The 20,208-nt window shown below is 42.6% G+C and overlaps 1 protein-coding gene and 1 pseudogene across 8 annotated transcripts in view; one reads left to right on the top strand and one right to left on the bottom strand.

Annotated features, from left to right (window-relative positions):
* The window catches only part of CREBRF (CREB3 regulatory factor), a 43,990-nt gene extending 26,216 nt beyond the window's left edge, over positions 1 to 17,774 (top strand). For all 8 annotated transcript variants that reach the window (XM_037127876.2, XM_037127878.2, XM_037127874.2 and 5 more), the window contains 5 exons: positions 92 to 286; positions 1,926 to 2,115; positions 3,747 to 3,820; positions 7,154 to 7,276; positions 12,144 to 17,774. In XM_037127876.2, coding sequence (XP_036983771.1) covers positions 92 to 286; positions 1,926 to 2,115; positions 3,747 to 3,820; positions 7,154 to 7,276; positions 12,144 to 12,259 — 698 coding nt within the window. In that variant the 3' untranslated portion in view covers positions 12,260 to 17,774. The remainder of the gene's footprint in view (positions 1 to 91; positions 287 to 1,925; positions 2,116 to 3,746; positions 3,821 to 7,153; positions 7,277 to 12,143) is intronic.
* Positions 10,740 to 11,210, bottom strand: LOC119036201 (60S ribosomal protein L27a-like; annotated as a pseudogene).
* Positions 17,775 to 20,208: the final 2,434 nt, after the last annotated feature.

Here is a 20,208-nt window from a genome sequence, read left to right as displayed (position 1 = left end):
AGATAGAAGGATCTTTTTGTTTGTCATTGTTGGTTTATTGAAATTTATGGAATTTAAAAATTGGGTTGGTGGGGCTTTTTTTTCTTTTAAGGCTATGAAAATGATTCCGTGGAAGACTTGAAGGAGATGACTTCAATATCCTCCCGGAAGAGAGGCAAAAGGAGGTACTTCTGGGAGTACAGCGAACAGCTCACACCATCACAGCAAGAGCGGATGCTCAGGCCCTCTGAGTGGAGCCGGGACACCTTGCCGAGTAATATGTACCAGAAAAATGGCTTACATCATGGTAAGAGGGGATTGTGGGCAACTATTTTTTGCCACTTCAAATAGAGATACTAAACAGTAACGTTTAATCGTTGCACGTGGATGTTCCACCCTTCCCGGAAGACTGGAAAGGGGAGCAGTAGAGCTGCCGTGTTTGCTGTGACTGCGGTCCGCTCACAGGCCGCTTTACCAGGGTTGAGAGCCATTGCCTAAGCAGGGAGGGGGGCCCATCCAGAAACGATTTCACATCTAGTCACTTCCAGGAGGCGCTCAGGAGACTGCTGATCCCTGACCTGTCCCAGCTGCCGTAAACTCAGAAGGGCCACGGCTCTCTCTGCCATTCTCATCTAGTCTTCAGGCCTAAGATAGACGGGGAGGTTGGGCTCAAAAAGACGGTGGTGGGAGGAAGGAGGTGGGCAAGGAAGAGACCAGCTGTGAGAAAAGGAGTGGGAAGAGAAAAGGAGAAGACGGGCCAGGAGAAGCTTCCATCTTGGGTAGGTCAGTTTTTGAATTGTTGAGCCCTGGCTGATGTCATTTAGAATGTCTTCTGTACAAGTGTTATTTTTGCGTTAATCCAGAGTGGAGGGCACTAGGAAGGTTGGTGCTCAGTAATCCAGATTTAAGTCGCTAGGCGTTTCTGATGCTGGAATTGTACCAGAAGTGTGTTTGTGCCTCATTTTCCGTTTCCCCCTGTACCCAGGTCTGTGCTTTAATGTCTTTCAGTGAGTGAAAACCTAGTTTTTGCCTTAAGATTGATTTTTCTACCAGAAGTGAAAAGGCAGGACCAATAAATAGGTTCAGAGAGCGTGTGGAAACTACTAAGAAAGTTGTGTGGTGCCTTGTGATTGGAGGGCAGAGCTGTGCCTCTTTGCCGGCAGTGATAGGGCAGGACCCCTGGAGTCTTCTGTGATGTCATGTGCCAAATGAACCAAAGAAGAGCTTCCAAAAAAGGCAACCTGAACTTGGTGGACTTTTGAGTCCAGCATGCATGACAGTTTCAATTTAGAGAATCAAACTTGGTTTGGGTAAAATCTCCACAATCTTTTTCTGACTTTATTTTTACCCTAGCCCTGATTTTTTTTCTTAAGATTATATTTATTTATGTTTAGAGAGGGGGAAGGGAGGGAGAAGGAGAGAGAAAGAAACATCAGTGTAAGAGAGAGACATCTATCTGTTGCCTCTAGCATGCCCCCAACAAGGGACCTGGCCCACAAACCTTGCGTGTGCCCTGACCAAGGGTCAAACTGGCGGTCTCACACTTTGCAGGATGACGCTCAGCCCACCGAGCTCTGACAGCCAGGACCTGATTTTTGTGTGCAGGTGAACTTGCACTCCGGTCCTATAGTCTGAGATGCTGACTGCTGCCATACAAAACCAACAAGACTCTGTTATACCAGGGCTAGACAGCTTAAGCTGATAAGGCTTGGAAAAGGCCAGAGCTGTCCCACATTCCCCCCACGTTTTGAGTAACTACATGGAGAGGAGGGGCGGCCAGTGCTTCTCGCATGGGCTGTGATCATGAGACTTCTGAGACGTGCTGAGACTTCTGAACAAGGAAAGGGAGTTGGGTGGGGAAACGTGGTCTTAAAATACGGCCATAGAAGACCTATCTTTTGTGAAAGAAAATGATGTAACTTACACTTCTTTTAAACCACCTGTAGGGAAGTATGCAGTAAAGAAGTCACGGAGAACTGATGTAGAAGACCTGACTCCAAATCCTAAAAAACTACTGCAGATAGGCAATGAACTACGGAAACTGAATAAGGTGATTAGTGATCTGACTCCAGTCAGTGAGCTTCCCTTAACTGCTCGGCCAAGGTCAAGGAAGGAAAAAAATAAGCTGGCTTCCAGGTAAATACTGATCATGGCCGCCCGTGTGAATGACGTTAGGAGGTGAGGTTAGGCTTGCAGTGAACTTTTATAGAAACTCACCCAACCCTCAGCCATTCATTCAGAAACACATTCTTACAAATACTGCAATGAGAGTACGATAAACTTTCCTTTGAAAGTAAAAGATAGTATTTATGCTATTTCTTTTTTGTCCTTACCTGAGGACGTTTTTTTCCATTGCTTCTAGAGAGAGAAGGGGGAGAGAGAAACATTGACTGGTTGCCTCCTGTACCTGCTCCGATGGGGGTTGTGTGTGCCTGGACCACCGGGGACTGGGCCTGCAGCTTGGGTATGTGCCCTGACTGGGGTCAGACCAACAACCCGTTGGTCATGGGACAGCACTCCAACCAACTGAGCCACACCAGCCAGGGCAAAAGACAGATTTTATGCAGTATGGAAAGTTTTTAAAGGGTAGTGCTGAGTCCCAGCTTGGTGGCTCGGTTGGTTGGAGCATTGTCCCATATACCAAAAGGTTGAGAGTTCGATTCCCTGTCAGGGCCCATGACTGGGTTGTAGGTTTGATTCCCAGTTGGGGCGCGTATGGGAGGCATCTGATTGATGTTTCTCTCTCTGTTCCTTCCTCTTTCTAAAATCAATAGAAGAAACATATCCATGGGTGAGGATTAAGAAAAGGTTGGGGGGGAGGCGGCACACTCTAGTATAACAACAATTTTATCATAGTTTTGGTTTTTGTCGGTTTTCTGGTAATGAAAACTTGTCCCTTTTAATGTACACTTGTGTGAGTTTTGACATATTCAGTCATACAGCCATCCCTACGGTAAAGATACTGAACATCTTCGTCACTTTCAGAAACGTCCCCGTGCCCCACTGTAGGAGTAACCCCCTCCCACCCCTCCCCTCACACTGCTGGCCTTTCCCGTCCGGCGGCTGGGCCTTCTCCAGAACCGCGTGCAGGTGGGGCCGGCCGCTCACGGCCTGTCCTGTGCTGTAGCCCGAAGTGCGTGGGGGTGCCCCGCGTCGTGGTGAGCGGTAGTGAGCGTTTGTGCTCTTTGCCGAGTGGTGTCCTGTTGTGGGGACGCACTACAGTTTGCCGTTCGCCAGGTGAAGGACATTCGGGTTGTTTCCAGGTGGCAAGTACAAGTAAAGCCCACCACAGCCGCTCACTCACGGGATGTTTGTGTGAACACAGTGTTTGTTTCTCTGGGTGTATATACCCAGGAGTATAGGGTTTGATTTTTTTTTAATAAACTGCCAAAGTGGCTATTTCCAAAGTAATAAAGCAGAATTTTAAAAAATTGCTCTTTTCCAAAGTAGCCGTGTCTCCTGCTCTCTACCCCCACCAGCCATGCAGGAGGCCCATTTACTCCCTAGCTCTTTGTGTCCTCACTGCTGTTAGCTTATTGCAGTGAACTGGTCATAGCTTTATTTTTGAATGTGCTTCAGACTTTAAAAAATCATTTTGGATAAATGATTATACTGTGGCATTTTTGTTATGTGGGTTACTTAAATATAAAAACATTGGTAGGCAGTGGTTTCTGGTTGCTATTAGAAAATGTCTGACAGCAACAAAGAGAAGTATGTATCAAATGTTCATTTTTAGAAAGTAAACTAATCGCTCTTTCCTTTCACAGGGCTTGTCGGTTAAAGAAAAAAGCCCAGTATGAAGCTAATAAAGTGAAATTGTGGGGCCTCAACACAGAATATGGTGAGCTTAAACTTTTAAGAACTTGATTAACCTCCTCTTACTTGCTAACCACTCCTTTTCTTTCGCTTTATTTGCTCTCCCCATATTCGGTCTCAGTCCAGCCTTGTTTTCGTTAATCCACCCAGTGAGCGACATGCTCTTGCTCACTCGTGTCCTTCTGGTGGGAGTGTCTCTGCCTGTGGCTCCCCAGACAGAGCTCATGTCTGCCCTGAGGAGCCCATCTGCTTGTGAGCACAGCGAGTGCTCGCTTTCACTGACAGTGGTACGGCTGGGGTAGGCACGTTTGTGGATGACTGTTCATCTAGCCTTCGAGTGGGTAGTTTAGATCTCTGGTTTACAAGCTGGTTTGCTCTTTGGAATCGTCTGTGTACGTGTTCAAATACAGAACTGTAGGCTCCTCCGAATCTGTGCAAGTAAAACCCAGGAATCGATATTTTCGCACTACCCTGGTTACTCGCAGGCAACCATCTTAGCACACGTAAGGGAATTGTTGGTTCGGATCTCGAGCTGTCACATCATGGCACATGTAGAGAATTCCCATCCCTGGGGCATCCTGCACTGGAACCAACTAGGCTGCTCTGAGAGAAGGACCAGGGGCGGCGGGGACTGTTTTCATGCACCTGGAACTCCCCCCCACACACAGGAGGGCGGGAAAGCTCTGGTCGGACCTGTGTGTCTCCTTCCCGCCCCCCTTGCTCTGCTGCTACTCTTTAAGCTTGGTATCCTAAGAGTTTGCATGTTCCTTTACTTCTAAAATTGGACACTTCACCGTGTAGCTGTTGGGCTAAGTTGTATCAGAAAGTGAGACGGTGGCAAAATGATTGACTATGACTCACTTCTGAAGGTTTTCCTAAGGCCAGCATGAGGTCTGGCACACAGGTGCTCACAAACTTCCTGCAGTTTTTCTTAATCCTTGATCTTGATTGTCTCGTTTTCATTCGTGAGAGCAGGAAGAGGCTTTCCAACTATGAAGTTTACAGTTTGTTAAATGAACTGTTGTGTTATTTATTAATGGCCACTCTGGAACTCTAATCAAGGTAAATGAATTAAGTAAAACTATAGTTGGTTTCTTGGAATGGAAATCTATCCCATTTTCTTACATTCTTTCTTGCTGCTGAAGCATTTTGATCTTGAACTCTGAGAGTATATATAGACAGTGATTGCAATGTCGCCGGCATTTGTATTACTTTCAAAACCTAGCTGGCTCTCACTGCAGGGCGACACGGCGGGCCACCAGGAGCCACTGGGTCTGTGTTTCTTCAGACACGTGTTGGCATCTCTCTGTGTGTTGTTCAGTTAAATCGCTTATCCCTGATTAAGTGCATCTGTGTACATGCCTCTGTTAAATCAGTTGACCATGGATGTGTGAGTCTGCTCATGGACTGTGTTCTGTTTCATTGCTCGATCTGTGTATCTTTATGTAAACTATCCTGATTACTGTATTTTATAGTAAAACCTAAAGTCAGGGAGTTTTAGTCCTTGATTGTCTTCCAATTTTGCTCTTTCCTTTCAAAGGAATAGTTCTGTCTATTCTAGGTCCTTTGTATGACCACATAAATTTTAGAATTAGTTTATCCCCTTTAAAAAAAAAACTTACCGAAATTTGATTGGTATTGCTTTGAATCTGTAGATCAATTTGGTGAGAATTACCATGTTAACAAAATGGAACCTTTCAATCCCTGAACTTGGTGTTTGGTCTCTCTTTCCGTCTAGTTACATTGTCTTTAATTTCTCTCCACCTTGTTTTGTAGTTTTCAGTGTAGAGTGCTTGAACATTTTTTGTAAGATTTATTCCTGGATATTTTAAATTTTTTGGTACTGCTGTAAATGGAATTGTTTTTAAATTTTACTTTCAAACTGTGTCTTGCTTATAAATGCATATAAAATGGATTTTTTATTATTCTATATCTTGTTATCTTGCTAAATTATCAGTTCTAGTAGTAGGTATGTAGATGCTGTGGAATTTTCTATTTAAGCAATTATCACCTTCAAATAGAAGAGGTTTTATTTGGTCCGTTATGATCTTTATACCTTTTATTCCCTTTTTATGGCCTTATTGCAATGTCCAGGACATCAAATATGAGCGTTGATTGCTGTGTTTGCTGTCTCGGGTAGGGGGCATCTTTCATCTTTATGATGTTGGCTTTAGGCTCTTTCTGTACATGGGGTACCCTCTATCATTTTGAGTAAGTTCTCTTCTTTTCCTAGTTTCTGTTACCACGAATGGGTATTGAGTGTTGTCATATAGGTTGTTTTTGTTGTTGTTGTTTTGCATTTATGGGAATAATTTCACAGTAACAGCTGAAAATATGGTGAATTACATTAACTAATTTTTGAATATTAAATTAACGTTGCATTCCTAATAAACTCTACTTGGTTATGATGTATTTTCCGTTCTTTATTAGAATCTGTTGCAAATACTTAAAGAGTTTTGTGTCTATACTTCAGAGGGATATTAGTGTGTTGTTTCTTTTTTTATAGTGTCTTCATCAGGTTTTGGAATTTGGGCTATACTGGTCTTATGAAATGAATTTAGCTATAATCTTTATCTTTAAAAAAAGTGTAAGATTGGTTTTTATTTCTTCATTGTCTGTTTGGTAGAATTTGTCATTAAAACCATCTGAGTTTTCTTGGAGGAATATTTTTTGGTAAATAGGGCTATTCAGATTTCTATTTCTTCTTGTGTCAACTTTAAGTTGCATTTCATCCAAGTTGTTGAATTTTTTGGCGTAGCATTTTCTTATGATCCTTTTAATGGTTCTAGATTCTGAAGTAATAATCCCTTTTTCATTCTAGATATAAATAAGCAGTCAGTCTAGCTGTGGATGGAGGTAGGAAGGGGTATCAATTTTGATGATGTTTTCAAAGAAGCAGCTTTTGGCTTTGTTAACTTTCTCTAGTATGTGTTTGTGTTCAGTTTATTTTCCTCCCCCTATTTACTTTTGGTTAATTCTGCTCACTCTTTTTAAGCTTAAGTTGGGGACATTTTTCTTAAAGCTTTTATATTTGAAGGGTTTTGTTTGATTTATTTAATAAACTCTTACTAAGGTCTTGTGAATTGATATGTACCAGGCACTGTCCTAGGTCCTAAAGCCATGAGGACAAGTACAGTAGGTGCTGACAGGACAGCGGACATCGATGCAGGTCTGCAGCGTGCTGTCAAAAGGCTCATCACGTGAAATTAGTCTGTTTGGATAAGAAAATGTATAACTATCACAGCTTAATGTTTTCTTACACATGCTCCATTTTAAATTGAATGTCTGTTATTATATAACTAAAAGCAAATTCTACCATGTTAGTGACATATTCCAAGTGTCTTCTTCTATCTTGCAGATAATTTATTGTTTGTAATCAACTCCATCAAGCAAGAGATTGTAAACCGAGTACAGAGCCCAAGAGAGGAGAGAGGACCCAACATGGGGCAGAAGCTTGAAATCCTCATTAAAGATACTCTTGGTAAGAAGAATATTGGATGATTAATAACAATAACATAGTATAAAATGCACGACTTCAGAAGGGTAAGGAAAAACTCAAGTGCTCTCACTGTGGGTACTCCGCACTACAAGTAGTTTTGTCTTTGGAGATTGAGCATCATAGACACTCACTGCTGGTTTCCGTACGTCGTACGTAGACCTCATCACTGAACTATTTCAACTCTTAGGGAAGGTAAACTTCTGGCAACTTCAGCTTTCTCTGGGAAGAAGGAAAATGAAGATCTCTGAGCTGTTGAGCCTGCAGCTTACGCTCTAGTCGAGGTGCTTACCCGCTCATGTTACGCTTCACAGGGTTCCAACAAACCCGAGTGCCCGGCTTTCCCTCCCTGAGCAGATTGTGTAGGGTGGGGAGGAACGGAGAGGCAGGCGTCCTGAGGTCAGGCATAGCGCCACCCTAGAGCAGAGGTAGCTAGCACACCAGAGGCCAGGAGCACCCCCGAGGCCCCGCTGCAGGGTGCCATCGGTGAGGACCCTGTGAGGCGTCATGAGATTGCTCCAGCTCTGCTACCTGTGGCTTAACAGCATTTGTTTTATATTCTTTTCAGTGCATTTCTGTCTTTGTTTCACCTTCTTTAAAATAATTTTCTGCCCTGGCTGCTGTGATTCAGTGGGTTGAGCACCAGACTGCAAATCAGGACGTCATCGCTGGTTGGATTCCGGGGCAGGGCACATGCCTGGGTTGTGGGCCAGGTCCCCACTTGGGGACATGTGAGGGGCCGCCGATCAGTGTTTCTCTCACCCACTGATGTTTTCTTTTCTCTTTTTCCCTCCCTTCTCTTCTCTCTCAAAATAAACAAGATCTTTAAAAAAATAATTCTCTTTCTTTGTTAGGTACAAGGAGGATTTTAATATTCTAAGAAAAAAATTTTTTGCTTTTATTTTAATTTAAAGAACTCCTATGTCGAAAAGCTTATCCATTCCTTTTATATCTAAAAGTCTGTTTCATCAAATACAAAATCCTTGACTCGTATTTTCTTTCCTTGAGTATTTGAACTGTGTTTCTCCATTTTCTCTGGCACTAAGCATTGCTGTTGAAAAGGTAATAATGGCCTAATTTTTTTCCTTATAAGCCATTTGCTATTTTTGCCTAAGGTGTTTTTTTTTTTTTTTTAATCCCAGTAAACTCACTGGACTGTGTCTTGGTATCGTTTAAGGTTGATACTATGCGTGTTCACAGTGCTCTTTCATGTGTCATTTTCAATCGTCTCAGTGTTCTACTTGTTCCCTCATGTTGGATTTCTTCTCCAGGGACTCACCATTTGCGGGCTAGATTTCCTTTGCGTGTCTTTAATGTTAAAGTTCTTTCTGCCTGTCACCTGTGTTTCTCTTAAAGGCATTATCTGTTACATTTATTTGCTCCTGTGTTTCTTCTGGCTTTGCCTTAATTTCAAGAGTTTTTTCTGTTATTTCTAATCCTTTTCTGAGTTCCGTCACCTTATTTCTGAGTTTTTTTTCCTCATTATGTTACTCCTTCGTATCTTGTATCATTTTCTTTAATGTCTTCTAGTTTATTTTGAAATAAAAATGGGTTATGGTTTTCATTCATTTTCATGGTTATTCATGCTTTCGGGCATACTTTTATTATTTGTAGGAATTTTCTTATTTTCTTTTGTCTTACAATAACTACTGGGATTTTTGAACCTTGGTACTTTTCTGTTACTAATTTGTATATGAAATCAGGGGTTTTTTAAAACTTTCAAAAGACAGTTTTGTTCATAACTTTTCTAACTTTGAAACTTCACAGAATCTCCTGTTTTCAGTTAATGTGAAAAGTGTTCTGTATTTGTTCATGAAACGGTCATTCATTTCATCCACAAGAGGGGACTCGGGAGGGGCGGAAAGGCAAGCTCGTCCTGGAGAGACAGAGTCATTGCCACAGTGAGGCCGCGTTGGGGGGGAGCCTGAGGAAGGGCACAGCCGGGCAGGCCACAGTCAGGTGAGGGTAAGAAGGGGACCTGGTGGCAGGGCCAGCTTCATCACGCTGGTGCTCACGGCAGCTTGCTTTCTGAGATGGCTGGTTCTGCACCCCTCCCCCATTTTATCTGGACCGTTCCTTCCTTTCCTATCTGTCGTCCCTGTCTGGCTCGGTTTTGATTCTTTTCCGGCTTGGCTCCCGTCCTGCAAGGGAGTCCTGGCTGGTCAGTTTTCGGAGTTCACAGAGGCTAGACTGCTGCAGCCCCTCACATCTCGCTGTGGGCTCTTTGCACTCAAGCCGTAGGCGAGGGGCAGTTGGACAGAATCTCCCAGCGCTGCAGCCCCTCCCGGTGACCCGGCCTGCTGGCTGTACAGACCGCTCTTGTCCACTGCTTCCTTCGACTCACCTGCACAGGTAGTGCCGTTGGTAACAACAGTTAGGCTTTATCACTTTTCATAGTTTCTTCCCACCCTCTTGAATGTTGGGGTGGAGGTGATACCATGTCACTTGTTAAAGCTCTCCATGGGTGTGTGGTTTTGCCGCTTAATTGCTCTGGGGAATTGAGGAAATTAAAAATCTAGGATGTCATAGGACCGTTTGCCCGGAATTCTCCTCTGGAGCAGTTTCAAATACGTAGGAATTGCTTTTTGCTTAAAGGTTTGGTAGAACACTCTTTGGAACTGTCTGGCCCAGTGGTTTTTGTGATTAACTCTTGAAAAACATCCTCTGTGTCCTCTGTGATAATTTGTCAGATTACAACATCTTCTGGACTCAGTTTTGGTAATTTATATATTCCTAGAAAATGACCCCCTTCCTCCAGGCCCTCAAATTTATTAAAATTGTTTTTTAATTTCTCCTATGTCGGTGGCCAGTATTCCATTTTCATTTTTTAAAAAAATTACTTACTTACTTTTAGAGAGGAGAAGGGAGGGAGAAAGAGAGGGAGAAACATCAGTGTGAGTGTATTGATCAGTTGCCTCTCACACGCCCCCAACTGGGGACTTGGCCTACAACCCAGGCGTGTGCCCTGACTGGGATCAGACCGGTGGGTGACCTTTTGGCTCGCAGGGTAGTTCTCAGTCCCCTGGGCCACCAGTCGGGGCCATTCTCATTTTTTATTTTACGTTACGATGTTCTTTATTTCTGGACTCAGAATATGTCTTACCCGCCTGCCCAAAGAACCAGCTCTTGAATTTACCAGTTATTCTAATTTCTTCAGTTAAATGCTTGATTCATTTGTTATTTTCTTGTTCACTAATTATAATTAAAAGCCTTAGAAATTTCTATTAATTTCTGCTTTAGCTATATTTTATAAATTCTGATATGTCCTATTTTAATTGTTTTCTGAATACTTTGAAATTTTAGTTTGATTTACTTTTTGACCTAAGAATGGTTTGAGATTTAAAATTTTCCAGAAGGTAGGGATTATTATTTTCTAGTTTTATCATTAACTTCCATTTTTTTTTCAAAAGCACTTGTGAGCATTTAATGATTTCCCCTCCATGTGGCTTCAAGCTACCAGCACACAGGCCCCACCAACAGTCTTCTCCTCAGCTCTTCTGCTGAAGAACTTGGCCTTCACAATGACAGGCTGCTTTGGGAGCTTTCCCTTCCCCAGAACTTTGTAGGGGTTCCCTTCCCCAGAACTTTGTAGGGGCCGATCGCACCACATCAGTGATGGGAGCAGTTCCGGTCTTGTTTTTGGCAGCGTTGACCCGTGTCCGCTCACTGACCAAGGTCCACAGTTTATCCAGGTTGACAGTGCAGCAGAAGCTCTGGTTCCTCTTTAAGTGGTAGTGCCTTACACCAACTCTCCCCAAGTGACCTGGGTGGTACTTGTCGAAGTTGATCCTGTGATGGTGCAGGCCACCAGCATTACCTCGGCCTCCCGGGTGCTTCCTGTGCTTGCCGATGCGGCCGTGGCGGTGGCTCACGTGGCCCCTAAGTTTCCGGGTCTTCCTCAGTCTCGATGGCATGTTGGTGGCCGAGATGCAAAAGCTAACTTCTATTTTTTATGATTTATTGAGACTTTTTTTAGCTACCTAGTATATGTTCTATGGGCTTCTGAAAGAAGATGTATTTTCTGTTTTATAATAGGATGCTACTATACGTATGTCAGTCAGATGTTCTTCATTAGGCCTCGTCTTCCTTTCCTTTTCGCTCCCGTAGGGGCGTCGTCTGCACCGTGCACCCGTAGGGGCGTCGCCTGCACCATGCACCCGTAGGGGCATCGCCTGCACCGTGCACCCATAGGGGTGTCGTCTGCATCGTGTAGCGCTGAGCGTGTCCCCGCTCATGTGTTTCACTGTCTTCCCACGTTTTCTGTGGTTCTGCTTTTGAACGCTGGAGTATTTGAATAGGATGCAGTACTAGTGGATCTTCACGATGTAATATAGTCTTTATCGTCGTGGATTAAATCTTGTATATTATAATGCATAGTCAAATTTTCTTTGATGGTCAGTCTGGGAGCTTTTCTTCAGTAGGTGAATTTAGCTCATTTTTATTCTTGGTTTAAGTTCAGTTTTAGTTCTGTCATAAAAAAAGATCTGTTAGGCTTTGTTCATACGGCTTTTTTCCCTTTCATGTCATTCACTACATGGTTCACTTTCATGGCCTGTGTTTTGTGTGCATCATCTGGTCATTTGCAAGCTCTGCATTTTTGTCACTTGGACCGTTACTGCCTGTCATCTTGCCCACTGTAGAGGTTGATTAACCATTTCTTTGTGGTTATTCTGGATTGACCCTTCGGATCTTAGAATTGTCAGCCCTAATATGGTGGGTGGAGTTACTTTGTGGGCCGCAGTAGCAAGGAGCCGAGTAGTCATCTGGGACCAGTGTCACGCCGAGAGCTACCCCTCCTCCACTCGTGCCCTCTCCATTTCTGTGTCTAATGTGCCTTTGATTCTTTCCGCAGGTCTCCCAGTTGCTGGGCAAACCTCAGAATTTGTTAACCAAGTGTTAGAGAAGACCGCAGAAGGCAACCCCACCGGAGGCCTCGTGGGGCTGAGGATACCGACGTCCAAAGTGTGATGAGCCTCACTGGACCCTGGTCAGAACCGCCTGAGTTTGTCATGTTACCCATTGTAAATTTTCATTCTGTTTTGCATGTCAGTTTAGCATTATGTCAACATTTGCAATTAGGTTACATTGTTTTAAGAACTCAGTAGATAAGTGAAGCATGATCCAAAACACTCGATTATTGCATTTTCAGAGCGTAAACCATGGTTACAACTGCTACTGGCATCAGAATCGAAGCTCACACATTTAACTAAATGTTTAGATACGGATCGCAAAAGTCTGTTAAAGCAGAACATTTTTTGGGGGGGGTGAAGATATTAGTAAATGCCAAATACCGTGGCAGGTTTATGTTCTGAACTACAAAGAAAAATGGAGGAAGCATTTTTTAAAGCAGTTTAGATTGTTTTTAGAATTATTGCTTTTTCTAATTTTCCACAACCATCGGTCTCACTCGTACGTGGCACGGCCCAGCACTCACGCCCGTGGGCCGTGTCAGGTGTTCGTGTTCCGAGCTCAATGCGGTATATATAAATATATAAATACATATATAATGTCTGTGCAAGTAAGAAAAAAAGCATATTCTTTGTGCCTTGTATTTTGGGGAAACTATAAAACTGGTAATATTTTGTATGATGAAACCCTAATGAGGAAAAACAAGATATAGGTGGAAAAATTAGGGGGTTTAAATGTCTTTTTGTTCCAACTCTTTTTCAGGATTTTTGAATGTATATAGGACTATGTTGAAATGTAGATATATGCCACAGAGTCTGTGTATTGTATAAAAAACAAAACAAAACAAAAACAAACAAAAAAAAGATGGCTCTAGAAAACTCATATTTCGGTACTTGACCGGAAGGAGACAAATACTTGCACATTATTGCGATTGTTTTATTTTTTTGTACCAAAGACAAATGCAACTGATATGGCAAACTGCCAGTCTAAGTAAAGTTTTGCACAGCTTCCATGATACTGTATGAATGTATGAATACAAGGAGAGAGAAGAAGACGGAGGGTCAGGGTCAGGGATCTTACTGAACTGTGAATTTTATTTCTGTCTGGGTCCAATTATCCACAGAAGGGGCACCCACATGCACAACTATGATTTCGCTGTTCCTCCAGTTCGCTTCTGCGGTAGATCAGTTGGTGGCCATGTAGGTGTCTTGTCCTTTTATTTCTGCACTTATTGTAGAAAAATTTAATATATTTCATTTTAGTAAGCTATTGATAAAATAGTTTTTGACCTTGAGAATTGAAAGTTTATTTAGCTTATTGTAGTATACTTCCACCAAACAACCAAAATACAGATTATTTTTATTGTATTATGTATATATATGTAAAGAAAGAGAAAAGCTAAAAATATCTAATTCTTTAGTTGCCACTTTTCCAATTGATGTATTATTGTGCATGTAATATTTTCAAAGATCAACACAAGCTTAAAACAAAAACAAAAAAAATTTATAGATTTTTATATTTTTGTACAGGTATTTTCAAACTAGCTTCTTCAGACTGACATGTGACTTCTTCTATAGTTTCTAGAACTGAGAAATACTAACACATTTAGTTTTTAGGTGCTGTGTGTTGCTCACATGAAACAGCTTCATTATTAGTCAGTGTTTTGACTGTGTTCGAGCTTTACCTCTCCATGAGACGTGTCTGTGTCAAGGCGGCGTTGTAACCCTTCCCCCAGACCTTCCCAGCCTGTCTCTCTCTCACTGTGTTATTCTCAAACCTTGTGGTTTGAACGCTGAAAACTGGTAGCTTAAAACTATACATAAAAGAATAATTCCTATCTAGCCAGAAAAAAAATACCAAAAATTTCAGACCTAGCTGCTGAGAGAGTATCCATTTCTCCATTACCCGTTGGAGAATTTATTCTGTAACTATAGTTTGTCTGTATTGTGTATGTCCTTTCTTTCACTCCTCCCACCCCCACGCGCTTGTAAGCAACTGCACACGCAGCTCTAGCTTACAAAGGTCTGATTCTAAAACACGTAGTATCGCCCAGGCGACGCTTCACACGCTTCTTCGACATCGTGCACTGTGACGCACCAGGGTCTGTGGTGTGCTTGGTGGAACTGTGCCCGGCCAGTGCGTTCACACCGAACAGACGATAAGCTCAGATCTGACGGTGGACTAGAATGGGAGCTCGTTGTTCGAAGTTTCCCCTTTTCTAGGTGGGAGAAGGCAAAGCACAGGTTTGTAACTCGGAAGTACGTGAAGTCTTGACAGAATGTATCTGGCAAATGAAAACGTATTCCAAAACACGGCAGTTTTGCCATCGGGAAAGTCACTTTATGATAGAGATTCAGCTGATGAGGTTTCTAAAACTGCCCCTTTCCAGCTGCTCTGTTAGGAATTCTGGTTTTTGATACTTTTTTCCTCTCTGCAAACCAGAATTTGATTTTTTGGTCTTGCATTTCAAAAAAAGACTTTGAATCTGTTTAGTAGATTCCATATCCTTGCATTTCAGTGTTTTATATGTACTACTTAAGTTAAATAGTTGAAAGCTTTGAAATAGTTGAGCTTTTTAATGTTGACACTTTATTTTGTACCTATTTATATATGTATGTATATCTTAGAAAAGCACTTTGTTAAAAAATTTTGCATTTTATATGATTCCTGCCATTTGCTGCTAAATCTGGGCTGGTCAGAATGCTGCAGCGATACTTGATCTTCATAAAAACCTGGCAGTAAAATGTAGAGTGCAGGTTAAACCCTCTTGCTGTTTTAACTTGACCATGAAGATGACATAGGCAAGCTGTGCAGCTTTACATTTTAACCAGGGGACTCTGTGGCATTTAAAACCGTCTAGAAATGGTTGTACTTTAATGCCAGTAATAATCTGCTTCCTCTGTTGTCATTAAATATATATGTTTAATGCATCACAAACAAATCTTATAAGGGTAATGTAAAAACCCCAACAATTGTACGTGTTCTGTTTTTGCAATTGTGGCATGTATTTTTGGGTGAAGATCGTTAGAGAAGAGCTCTCTAAAGGTTTTCTGTGTTGTTCATACATGGTATACAGATTACTCATAATGACGTCCAGAATCTTACTTTCAGTGAAGGCATTGTGAAATCACCTCAGATGAACCCATTGTTCCAAAAGCAATTATAGAGACTTTGACTCTAGTAGTACTATGATTTAAAAATAAAACGAAACAAAAAAAAAACACACAAAAAAAACAAAAAAACATTCTTCCTCATTTCAGATACACTGGATTCTTTATAGAGTTTGTCTCCATAACGAAAGCATGCTGTTCAGTTGTCCTTGTTAAGACCTTGTCTGAGTTCTGAATTGGGTGCCACACTTTTCCAGTCGATATGATTGCCTGTTCTATTGTACCATGTATGATTCTTGTCCCTTCCTGTATTCTTCACGACAGATTATGATGTGGCTTTATATTGTGCCTTACTTGTACATTAACACAAACTGTCTCATTCCCTCCCACTCCCTAAATCTTTCACTTCGACCTTTTCGGTAAGAGAATCAAAGCTATTCGAAAGACATCATGAAGGTTTTCAGATGGGTATGGTTTCAGATTCCCTCTCTTTCATAGTTCTTTTATATTTGTACGGAAGACCAGTTTTGAGTGGTCTTTGCATAGGAGAGGGAAAGACGAGCGGTGATTTCACTACATCCCTTTGACTTTCTGACTTTCATCAGCTTGTCATACATCTTCTTTCTGATGCTTGACTTGATTTGCTTCATTGCAATAGTCTGCATTTAAAGAAAGGTGTGTCCTCTTCATCAGCTTGAAGTTGACTATTTCCTTTTTCCGGAATTTTTTAGAAGAGTACCTGTTTTTGTTTGTTTTATAAAACAGATGACAAGTCTCTTTAAAAAAAGAAAACAGAAGTACAGTACTTTTGAAATACAATGCTGTTAGTTTGGATTTCTTTTTTATATATATATATATAATATTCATACAATTATCTGATGTTTGCCTTCATTAATAAAGCTGTTAGTTTATTCACCAAAATGTCAAGAATGGACGTGCTTTTCTTTATTCCACACATGTAAAAATATCGTAGCTGCTAAGATTTAGTTCACTTTCTAAGAGACGAATTCCAGTTGCCTTCAGCAGAAATTAACAAAAACTTATGTTCCCTTTCTTTATATAGTCTTCCTGAAACTTTGTTTGAGTATTTTCTAGTTAAGTGTGTAACCGAATGTTAGCGTCTCTCCAAATCTTGAAACTTGAACTTCGAGGATGCATCGAATTGTGCTCTAGTGTGGAAGCGACAGGTTTCGGTCGACGTCCTAGCGAAGTCCGTTGTGGAACTAACTGCGTTTCCCATGGAACAGAGGCCGCGTCCACAACTCTGCACAAAACTCCAGTGTCGTTCTTCCCTTGAATCACGACAGACCAGTCACACAGTGCCGTAATACTTGTGGATTCTTTTGTAATCTTTGTAATCTTAATAAGGGCATTATGAGAAGAGGACTCCATGTTTTTTTACTATTTTGAACACTTTGGGGTGTAACCGTGAACGTCCCCAATAGGGATGGTTGTTTCGTTTTAAGGAATAAGCACTTAGGGGAGAGACGGTGAAATGCACTGCTGAACGTCTTACACGCCCGCGGGCACGTGGGGTCATGTGTTGAAGCATCGCCCTCCTGCTTCGTAAACTGACTGAAGTTGTAGCAGTTACCCCTGGGGATTGAATTCTGCCAAATTGCCATTTTTGTTCAGAAGAGAGAGATTTGGGGGTAGTTGTGAGGGAACAGAACCTTAAAACTACTTCCAGATAGTGTTTCGGAGACCGGGGGACTCACACAGAACATCAGAGTCAGGGGTGTCAGGTGCCAAGTTTGGGTGAACTGTGTTTGCCTCTTCCGTCACAGTGGTGTCACTCATTAAACTCCGGGCGGGTGGGAGTGGGACTGACTGACTACTGTGTCCTGCCCTTTGTTTTTCTCCCAGAACCAAATAACAGAAATGCGTGTGTGTGTGTGTGTGTGTGCGCGCACGCGCGTGTGTATCGTGTCTGTCTTCCTACCCCATTTTTTATGATGCTGTATTCCACTGCCTGCCTTTTTCACCTTCTCTCCCTGGGATTTGTCCTGTAACTTAGCATCTGTGGCTAGCAGCCACGCGAAGGCTGACCTCGCATAAGAAGTCACAAGAGAAGAGCGGAAGGGCAAGAATTCAAAGCATTCGTTCATACAATGTGGCAACCTCTCTTGCATAGCTGCGTAGGATCCCCTTTGTCACGCTGTCCTATTCTGTCGTTTTGTTCCTCCCCCCTCCCCCCACCCTCCCACTGGAGCTACGAAACTTTTTATTGGATTCAGTCTTGTCTTTTGTCTAGAAAGAGTTTTATCTTGTTGACGCACGAGCTGTTTAAAAATTACTCTATTACGTGTCGGTTAATAGTTGTGCAGTTTTTCTTTTCCGGAGAAAAGGCAATTCACGTGTTGCCTTTGTGTTCTGTCCCCTTCCAGTCCCCTCGGCCCTTCTAGTCACAGATTTCATTCGTGTATGCAACGTCCTTTGTAATTTAAAATAAAAAAAAGTTGGAAAGAAAAGGTTTTGACTTGCTCGCCTCCTGTTTTCGCCGTCCAGTCTCTCTGGCTTCCCCGTGGCTCACTGAGGCAGCCATCCACCTCGGACAACCGGCTGCCGAGAAGTTCTGAGCAGAAGACAGCAGAGAACTATGGAGATACTTAGCCGCTATGCAGGATTACTTATTCATAAGCGTTTGCATTCTTTATAGCTTGGAGCACAGTTTATACTTCAGTGCTTTGGGCAAGTGAGCTTTCTGAGAGAAATGAAATATTTTGAGTCTCTGAAGTAAGAATACCTAGAGCCAAACTTGGGGACCAGAGTGAACCCCGCTGTAGCTTTGTGTACCTTCAGCTAACAAACTTGTCCTTGTGCCAAGATTTGTGCCAGCTGCTGGGGCCTGAAATTAGAGAGACCGCCATGGTCTTTGAGGCCACAGGGGGGATGGCGGGAGGAGAGGGGGTAGCGTGTGGACAGGACCTCAGAATAACAGTCATTACACAGGATGCCGGTGCCTCATCTGCTGGGGTACGTTAGAGGGGGACTGATGGGCTCAAGTTGCTGACGTCCCTGGAGCCTTGGAAAAGCCCTTTTGGCTTCCTTTGAGTGACATAGAGGCTGTCAGGAAGCAAAGTGGACTTGGTGTCCCATGAACTAGGTCTGCTTCAGGACTTAACCCCTCAAGACCACGCCTTATGGAATCCTCCACCACAGTCCAGGACCTTGAAGGAGCTGGGTGGGCCAGGTCAGGCTGGCTCTTGGGGAACTAGCCCTTCCGTGAGTGGTGCGCAGTTGGGTGGGCTGCTCACTGACTCGAGAACTCCTTGGCCACCAGGGGAAACAGTAGTCGGGAAAATCTAATGTCCCGGCTGGAAGGTTCAGAATGGCAAGAAGGAGTTAGAAAGTCCTAGAAGGTTAGGGTGGCATCCGGGAAGCCCCTGCTAGGGGCTGTCCCATCAGGGAACTCTGCTGCTGCTCTCAGGGTCCCAGCGAGGTGGGCAGTCATCAGACAAGGCTTAGATGAGGGCACTTGATGCAGACCCAGCTCCTGTGACGTGGAACTACAGTGCAAACTCCAATCTGCTTGCTGGGCTCCGAGACCATCCATCCTCACCTCTAAGGGACTGGGCAGTATTGGGATAGACATCTGTGTAAGAAGTAAAGGGCTTAGAATCAGAAAACCAGAAAGAACTAAAGCCAACACTTAGCAGATGTAGGAACCAAACGCCAATCTCAGGATCAGTGGGTAAAGGTGACAGGAACTGAACAGTGTTGGTAGTTTGGGAGTGTGGGTCACCATATTGCGTACCTGTCCCTCAAAGAGGACGTCTAGTTTAGAGTTGGTCATTTTGTTAGAAGGGACTGTGTTGAAGGGTGGAGAAAAGGGGAGCTGTGTTTTCTTTAATTGCAGAGAGATGCAGTTGGGGACTGTTGATTACATAGGAATTTCCAGCAAGAAGCAGGACGTCAGGTGGGCAGATCAGCGGCTTGCAGACTTTGGGCTTCTTCACCGTCTTACATAGGAATCTTCTGTTTGAAGAGCCAGGGTGTTTGACCTAAATAATGTGAACTTCCATTTCTTTAAGAAATTTTAATCTTAGAATCAACCCAATGTGTAAGGTCTAAAGAAATCTTGAAAATACCATGAAAGATACAGAAAACTTGAACAAATGCAAAGATAGACCGAGTTCTTAAACAGGAGCAGTCAAAGCTGTCGGTCCTACATTAAATAAAAAATTCAATGCCATCCCAATAAAGACATACCGATAGGGCAAAAAAAAGCAAAACCTATGTTCACATGGGGGAAAAATAATAGTTGGGAGAGGCTGGGGGGAAGAGGGTGTTTAATCCCTAACAGATATTAAAACATATAAAACTATAATAATTAAAAGTGTCGAACCAAAGGGTTGCCAGTTTGATTCCCAGGGAGGGCACGTGCCTGGGTTGCAGGCCAGGTCCCCAACGCGGTACATGAGAGGCAACCACACATTGATGTTTTTGTCTCTTTCTCCCCCCCCAAAGTAAATAAATAAAATCTTGGAAAAAATGTCATTTTGGTGCGTGAATGACTAGGCCAACAGAACTACATCCAGCATAAGAATTTAGTATGGTAAATGAGGCATCGGGGCCAGCAAGAAAAAGGTGGATTCATCAGAAAATAGTGTTGGGACGACCAGATAGCTAGAAAAGGTCAAGTTGGCTCTATACCTCACATCATATGCTGCCATACTTTTCAAAATGGGTAAAGATAAAAACGTTAAAAAAAAAAAAAAAGAAAGAAAAAGGAAACAATTCCTGTTGCTGGTGGAAGGGCTTCCAAACTTGGGTCCCAAACCCAGAAGTCGTAAGTGAAGATTGATAAATTCTATATGAAACAAAAATAAAGCAAAAAAAAAACAAAACCACTAAGCCAATTCAAAATTCTATAGAGTAAGGAAAGTTCATGGCTAA

This window comes from Artibeus jamaicensis, unplaced genomic scaffold (genome assembly GCF_021234435.1).
Source record: "Artibeus jamaicensis isolate MK-2021 breed Jamaican fruit bat unplaced genomic scaffold, CSHL_Jam_final scaffold_3151, whole genome shotgun sequence".
Taxonomy (NCBI): Eukaryota; Metazoa; Chordata; class Mammalia; order Chiroptera; family Phyllostomidae; genus Artibeus; species Artibeus jamaicensis.
Note: the sequence above shows the minus strand (reverse complement) of the source record. Positions and strands in the feature narration are given on the sequence as shown.